Source organism: Hypomesus nipponensis, chromosome 27, assembly GCF_054491055.1.
Source record: "Hypomesus nipponensis isolate SF chromosome 27, ASM5449105v1, whole genome shotgun sequence".
Lineage (NCBI taxonomy): Eukaryota > Metazoa > Chordata > Actinopteri > Osmeriformes > Osmeridae > Hypomesus > Hypomesus nipponensis.
The window spans coordinates 6,071,263-6,079,315 of record NC_140387.1 but is presented as its reverse complement, the minus strand read 5'-3'; the positions used below and the strand labels follow the sequence as shown (position 1 = coordinate 6,079,315).

General features: G+C 41.6%; 1 protein-coding gene across 1 annotated transcript; it reads right to left on the bottom strand.

Moving 5' to 3' along the window:
- Nucleotides 1-1,890: 1,890 nt before the first annotated feature.
- LOC146220622 (uncharacterized) lies at nt 1,891-7,388 on the bottom strand. The gene is made up of 3 exons (XM_084693557.1): nt 7,242-7,388; nt 6,444-6,582; nt 1,891-5,123 (listed from the first exon to the last, which is right to left on the bottom strand). Exons 2-3 carry the CDS (start codon nt 6,569-6,571, stop codon nt 2,258-2,260), a joined length of 2,994 nt encoding a protein of 997 aa, XP_084549683.1. The 5' UTR covers nt 6,572-6,582; nt 7,242-7,388; the 3' UTR covers nt 1,891-2,257.
- Between the last annotated feature and the right edge of the window lie 665 nt (nt 7,389-8,053).

Below are 8,053 nucleotides of genomic sequence, written 5' to 3'. Positions count from 1 at the left end.
CCCTTCTTCATGTGTCATTCTGATCATATCTGGAGAGCTAGTATGTTCCATGTAGAAATATAATTAGATTAGCACAAAATGTCCTGTCGAGTTGACCCACTTTTCTTTGGTTACACATTTTTTATGACCTTTACATGTAGATATAAATATGTTATATATATATTGTTGTGTTTTAGATGTCCTTATAATAAATTCATGAAATCAAGTGCCCCATCTAAAAGAAACAACTATGCAATGTATAAAAAATATCTACACCAAGAAATACGCAAAAAAAATCATTTGAAATGCAGATAAGCTACAGATGTCTGTGCATCCTATCAACCAGTTTGAGTCTCATAAACACGTGTTTATGAACAAGAACATTTATGACAGATGTCACCGGAATTATCAGTTAATTAACAGATACTTTTCTTCTGATAAAAAATCACAAATAACATTGACTTCACATGAAATTGAAACATTGGCTTGGAGTCAAGTTTCCTATGAGACCAAATGTAATTAGGTTATTAATTGGTGTTGACCTTTGAACTTCTAACTTGTTACATTGGCGTGTCAACTAGAAAGCCAAGCCTATCATATCATGTGTTCCCTCCATACTGTGTGCGGTCGGTTTTCATCTGATCATGCATGACCTAAATACTCTCCCTTCATCCGAGTTGTGTGCAGTGTTATAAGATAAGGATAAGGGAAGCTTATAGCAACAGTCAACAGCTTCTATTTCTATCCAAAGGATGCATGGTGATTGGTGATTCTTTAAAGTGCCCTAGTTTTTCTTGCGACAATGTTTTACTGACAATGTAAAACGGACACATATTGTTCGCCGATTGTGGTTCTGTCCACCCAAAAGTTACGCTGACGCCAAACATCGTCCCTAGCAACCAATTGTGAAAGTGAAAAATGCTAACGACAACCCTAAGCCTTTTATTCCATTCTTAATAGAACATCATGTGTGTCACTGCAGCTCAGAAGGCCTGCCCTGCAGCTTTGCAATGGGTCTCCTGGTGCAGCTCCATCCCAGACCCCTCCCATGGGTCTCCTGGTGCAGCTCCATCCCAGACCCCTCCCATGGGTCTCCTGGTGCAGCTCCATCACAGGCCCCTCCCATGGGTCTCCTGGTGCAGCTCCATCCCAGACCCCTCCCATGGGTCTCCTGGTGCAGCTCCATCCCAGACCCCTCCCATGGGTCTCCTGGTGCAGCTCCATCCCAGACCCCTCCCATGGGTCTCCTGGTGCAGCTCCATCACAGGCCCCTCCCATGGGTCTCCTGGTGCAGCTCCATCCCAGACCCCTCCCATGGGTCTCCTGGTGCAGCTCCATCCCAGACCCCTCCCATGGGTCTCCTGGTGCAGCTCCATCACAGGCCCCTCCCTTGAACTCCTCTGTAGGGCCCTCCATCAACCAGCTCTGGTGAAGCACCCTCTCTACACAAAACATGTAGTGTCTTTGCTCTGCTAACATCCTACCAACTTATCTCTTGATAGTAACAATTTTATTCCTCAATCCATAAAATAGATGCTGGTATAAGGGAGCAGCTACTATTATGCAGTAATCATTGTGTAAATATGAATAGCACAATATCCTTTTGGTCTGACCTCATGTTGTTTGTGGAAAAGAGAGATTGGGAAACTAAAATGAAAAGTGTATGAGCACTGACATAGGCCTAAACCACCTGGTCGTTTTGATAAAAATGTGTTCCAATATATTGTTTTTAGACAAAATATGTTGAATGTACTCAGGCTGCTTGGCATTACAGTAAAAGTGAAAATCAATTGTGAATATTTGTATTTATTGATTACATTACAACGTTTAATTTAATGTGTGCTTGTCTAATTTACTGGTGTAATATTGATCAGGAGCATGATCATTTAAGAATGAGACAAAGATGAAAAGTAAAATGACAAAACGTTATTTATTTATTCCAAAAAGAACCTGTTGATTGTAAACATTTTCTAAACTAAATTGCATTCAGCTAGAAGTATGATTCAAATACTATTTAGCTTTGCTAAATACCTTCACGGCATTCCCACTGAAAATCACCCAGACCTTTTCAAACCATCTGTACTCAACTTGCAAATATCTTCCTTCCATCAACCTTTATGTACTATAGCATGTCATTCAGTGTGTGTGTATTTGTGTGCCATGTGCGTGTGCGTGTGTTGTAGATTATGGCGACAATTATTCTTGCTACTGATATGTTAGCGAATCATAAAAAGTGTTCATCAACTCCTTGTCAAGCCCTGCATTCATGTCCCCTGTATTACTTGGACTTGGGTCCATTCTGTTGTGGATAAGGTGCAATCAGGAACTTCCAGGATTCTCCCCAGGTAGAAAGAGTCACAGTTACCTCCGTCTTCTGTTTCACTGGTTTGTCTGAGAACCGCCAAGATTCAGCCCACTGCTGTGTAAATTCGGAATCTTCCTTTGTTACTGCCTTGGGCATTTTCATAAAATTACCTCTCTTTGGGCGTGGCTGAGTTTTGGTTATCTTATGACAGTCAGTCCACTTCCGTTCAGAAGGCTTTTCCTTATCTATTTGACTATATATGTGTTTCCTTGTTTTCCCTTTCTGAGTACCAATCACAAATCCATTAGAGCCGTTTGACTTTCCTTTACCAGCCTTTGAATCTCCTTTACCCTCAATCTTCAAGAATCTCCATGATTTTCCCCACAGTCTTAAAGTGGCTGTTTCTTTAAGACTCGTGTAAAGCGACTTCATGCTGTTGCTTCTTGACCACAGGACCACATATTGAGACTGGTTTGCATGGCTGTGTATCCAAGATCCTTTCTCCACATTTGGCATGGGATTGGCCATTTTCCATGGCTTTCCCCACTTGGATGCGTGACTGCTCAGTTGAGGCTGGAAATGATTTATATCCTGATCATAATCCGTAAGTGTCTGTGATTTCATTTCTGAAAGGAACATGGCACGTTCCTTATCCCAAGATTCTTTTTTCTGATTGAAATGCACGCACACAAATTTCCATGAGTTTCTCCAATCTGGTGTAGATGGATTGGTGTTGTTTAGGTGGAATAATGAGGATTTGTTTGTTTCCATGACGTAGTTGGTTTTCTGGTGGTGATGTTGAAGTGTTGCTGCCTTCCAAGACTCTTTCCATTGGGTTTGAGGATACCTCTCTTTGAAGACCTGAGAATCAAAAGATCGGCTCATGTGGGTCATGGCTCTTGGCACTTGGAGCTTTTCTTTCCTTGGTTGGATTTCCATCGATTCATCTAGCCAGTTCTGTCTTGGCTGTTCCTGCCCTGAGATATCAGTGTGGAAGACAGCACATCTCCATGAGTCGGTCCACTCGGTCATGGAAGGTTTGTCATGGTGAAACTCTGTGTTGGGAACCGTCGGGGACTCCTCCCAGTCAGCCACAGACCTCCTTCTCCTAGGGGGCTGTGTATGGATTTGATGCTTCAGAGATTTCCATGACTCCTTCCATTCTGCACTTCCCATTCCCTTTTCCCCATCCTGCATGTGATAAAACATCTTTTCAGCTGAAGCCCTCTTGGGCAGGTTGAAAACCTCATATTTGGGATGTTGCTTGTCAAATTCTGTAAGCCCAGCTTCCTTGATCCAGTGTTCTCGTCTTGCATGTGGTTGATATCTCGAAAACCAGGACTCTTTCCATTCAGTCACAGAGGGCATTGCATGGCGGGAGTGAAGTCTAGCACATTTCCAGGATTCTGACCAATCGGTCAATGATCTTTTCTTCATGTGTTGTTTCATAACCATGGAGGCATCTGCCATTCCAGTAGTTAACCACTGCACTCCTGTCTCCTTGGACGACTGAGGTTTTGTGAATTTCCAGGCCTCTTTCCACTCACAGGGCATGTCATCTATCAAAAGACGACTCATGAGATTTCTGTATTTGGTCATTTTTGACATAATGGTTGGTTTACGCATGCCCTGCTGCACCCCTGCCAGATTTGTATCATTTTCCTTGGAGATCCCAACCTTTTGATTCTGAGCCATGGACTTTTCCTTCGGTTCCTCTGCCTTCAAGGTTGCCTCTGCACTTGGTTTTGAGAGATTCTTTGTTGTCTTCCAGGACTTTTCCCATTCAGACAAATGCTTGTTTTCATCACATAACTGAGCACCCAAGAGGTCTCTGTACTTGTGCTCGCGTGAAACAGATACTATGACCTGGTGGTCGTGGTTGGAATCCTGTCTCTCGCCATATTCAAAATGTTCGGGAGACCTTGCCTTTTTGTTATTGTTTGAAACCATCTTCGCAGCTCTCCATGAGTCAGCCCACTCTGGGTTGTGTGATGTTTGTTTGGAGTTATCAGTGACATGAAGCTGGCGGTTTATAAACTTCCAGCACTCTATATTCTGGGATCCTGAATTCCCATCCTTCTTCAGATCATTCTTAGGCTCATTGAAAGGGCCATTTGTGGGCGCAGTAGTGTGGGCCTCTCCAGCTTTTGGAGGTTTTGTTGACTTCCAAGATTCACTCCACTCTGATGAAGACAATGCCTCATTGTGGTGTTGAGATTCAACAAGCGTTTCTAATATTCTGCATTTTGAACTATGCAACCCAGCTTCCTTGTTAGCCTCATCCTTTGTTCCTGATTTCAGATCGCTTTCGGGCTTCGTATATTTCCAGGACTGTCCCCATTCTGGTGAATGCAGGCTTTGCTCACAGTCTTGCAAATCCAACATCCTCATTGGCTTTTGCCATATACTGTGATTTTCGTGGTGAGATAAGGGGCCGTTTTCCTCAGTCCATGGTTTGCCATCAATATGGGGCTGGAGGGTGATAAATTGCCAAGATTTACCCCAGTCTGGTGGTGGTGTACTGCCTTCTTCTGGTTGGGGCATCGAGTTGGAGAATTTCCATGACTTGGACCAAATCATTGCACTTGGTTGACTGCTGGCCAGAGAGATCAGCCTTTGAATCTTGACACTTTTTAACAGGCTTTTGCTGACTGTGGCAGGGCTGGCTCTTTGGTTCTGAGAGCCAGGGTATCCAGTGCCTCTGCCGGTGTCTGCACCCATGCGTCTGTTCATGTAAGGCTGAACAGGCTCCGAGGTTTCTACCGGCTTCGGTTTCCTCGCCAACCTTTTGGGATACTTCTGACTCGATGTCATACGTTTCTGCCAATCTTTATTGATTCTGCAAAACACCAAAGGCACCATTATGTCAATCCATGTCGCGATCGAATCAATGTTAAGACTTATTTTGATAACCTCATAACGACTCATGATGACACCAAATTCATCTCAAAGCATTTCACAAAGTAATTTAACCATGAGCAGGAAGTGTAAGTTACGGGAGAAACACAAATAATCTCTACAGTGCTCACACTTGGCACACATTGGAAATAAAACTATTGCCATCTGATCATTTCAATCCCCCCCCAAAAGGTAAGCAGAGCAAAAGAAAAGTACAGTTTAGGATTAATCCTGCATCCATGCTGTGCCCATCAGGAAGTGTCCCTGCAGATTGCTTGTGGGACAAACAAGGGTGATGAGTTTTTGTGATTTCTTAAAAGACAGCTGTGAGTGGAAATGTTCAAATCAGAGCACGGAGTGTAAACCCTTGGGGATAAATAAAGTATAACATGTCAAAACAGTCTGAGACTTTGGCAAATTGTGATGACTAGCAATAAATAATCTCCATACAGGCATGATGAAAAATATGTATTTATAAAATATATAAAATATAATATATATTGTATGTATAAATTGTTCACAATATGTGCTTCATGTTTTGGCTACCTGCAATATTTTGGGGGCTATCTTGTTGTTGTTATTATCAATGACTGCACTTTGTAAAGCTCTCTCTTGGAAGTCGCTTTGGATAAAAGCATCTGCTGAATGAATAAATGTAAATGTGAATATTTATTTTCATATCTATAACAAATAACAAACTTTAAAATATAGTATTTTCTTATAAGCTGTATGACTCTGATGAACTATATGGCTCTTATAAGCTGTATGACTAGTCAAACGCTAAATATACTTCAAGGCCAAACATACTTGACATGGTGATGAAATATTACATAAGTGGATCATGCCGATGCAACTGAAGGGGGTCCGTGTCACCACAGTCCATGACCATCCATAAGGGAGTTTACGGAAGTTAGGTTTCAATATCAGGGCTCACTTTATTATAGGTCAAAGGAATACTGGTGGCATGCCACTTCACGAGACGGAATATGTACGTCAGTTTGTGTGCCTGTGTGTATGCATGTGCATGTGGGGATAGTGACAAAATGATTTCAATGTAACAATATCACAATTATATTTAACAATCAAGGCAACCACACTCCCTTTATCTTATCTTCAGCTGTTCCAAATGAGCCGAGGCTGTCCCAGTTTAGGGTGTGACACTTGATCCACGTGTATTCACTGCCCATGTCGAGCTGGCAGTTGTACTGTATGCTTTACAGATGACAAGTTTGGAGTTGTGTTCCAGAGATGGTGCACTTACGTCTCCAAAGCGCTCTTCTCCAATCTTTCCTGCTCCAACTGTATTTTCTGAGTCTGCTCTCGGAGTCTGATCTCCCACACATTTTTCATGATGGACGCGTCGCACCCGGTCACCTCCCCCGTGCTCATGATGGCTTTTTCTGTCGACCAACAGAAAGGATGTGATGCTTTAATGACAACAATCCACAAGTCATGTTGAATAATGTTTATATTTAGTTATATCTGTTAGGGCGATGCTGCAAGACTGGGAATAAGTAAGAACGTAGGAAAGTAGAAAACAAAGTAAGTTTTAAAGTTTTGAACTGTGCAAAAAAAAAAACATTTCCAGCTGTAGATTTCCATTGTGTTATTTCCTAGGTCCATTCTACTGATAAATGGTTCGTGCAACTTTGCAGCCATATTGCCCTTTGTATTTATTTATTTTATCCAAATGAGAAGACGTCCTGGGCTTTTGAATGATGTCACCAATGTGAACCTCAGGAATAGCCATGATATCCAAGATAGTTAATTCAGTTATAAATTATTATAAATAGCCATTCCAAATAAGAAAAGTATTCTGCAACATTTTCAGATCTATTTAAGTTTATGGTCCTATTCACAACACAAAAAAAGGTGTCAAGTATATGGTCCTCGTCAAAAGGCAGGACAGATTTTGTTTGCTTAATATACATCATCGGCTTCCATTCATGCCTTGCACAACAAATCGAGCCTCTATATAATTAGTCACAGATCATTCATACATTAAAAACAATTCATTTTTTCTATGGAGTAATGAGAAACTGAGGAAAGGATTGCTTACCAGTGGTTGCGTTCTGCCGAACTTGAACAACCTGTTCACAGGCTCAGGGCACAGCTCCTATATATCGCTAAGTGTCAACTGTAATTAACCTGGCCCCGTGTGACTAGCATGCTTGGACCTGCTATTTATATCACCCAGGGAGATGCCATGCCCCCTTTCCTTCCTGCATTTTTTTTTTTTTTTTTTTTTTTTTTTACTGCTTAAGAAATTTAAAACATTTCGGAAACGTATCTTTTATTTAACAAAGGTCGCTCCATGCTGTGTGACACTGAGGCTTGTCATGCAGACTGCAGCTGTTTTGGGGCATGGCAGATTCCCACAAATGGCTCACCCACACAGCCACAATACCTCTGCAGTACATGAGGTAAAGGGAAACAGTCTTTAGAAATAAACACGGTGAGAAACATAATTTGCAGTTGCACACAGCTAGGTATCTTTAATAATAATAATAGCAATAATTTATTTTTATATAGCGCTCTTCTAAATACTCAAAGAGTATTAAACAAAATAACTAAACGAATAACAAATACAACTAAATTCCAACTGTATCGCGCATCTTTTACTACATCTGGATTGTTGACCGTCTTAGCATAGCTACAGGAGTTTATTGTAGATGTTACGTGCTTTTCGTTGTGTTAGGACCTCAAGTATTTATGACATTACATGACATTTGACATTTAGAAGAAGAGTGGGGACTACACCGCCAGCTTGAGCCAAGCCATATCAAATGTGTATCAAGTCCTCCACCTTGGTTGCATTTGGACATGACGGCCAATGCTCTTCTCTCGTTATAGAGAACACGTCACCTAAGC

What these genes read in the sequence shown, in the direction of transcription:
- LOC146220622 (XM_084693557.1), bottom strand. Translation starts at nt 6,571, where the DNA reads ATGAGCACGGGGGAGGTGACCGGGTGCGACGCGTCCATCATGAAAAAT. An exon ending in GAGAAGAGCGCTTTGGAGAC is followed by an intron (nt 5,124 to 6,443) that starts GTAAGTGCACCA and finishes GGTGTTTTGCAG; the next exon opens with AATCAATAAAGATTGGCAGA.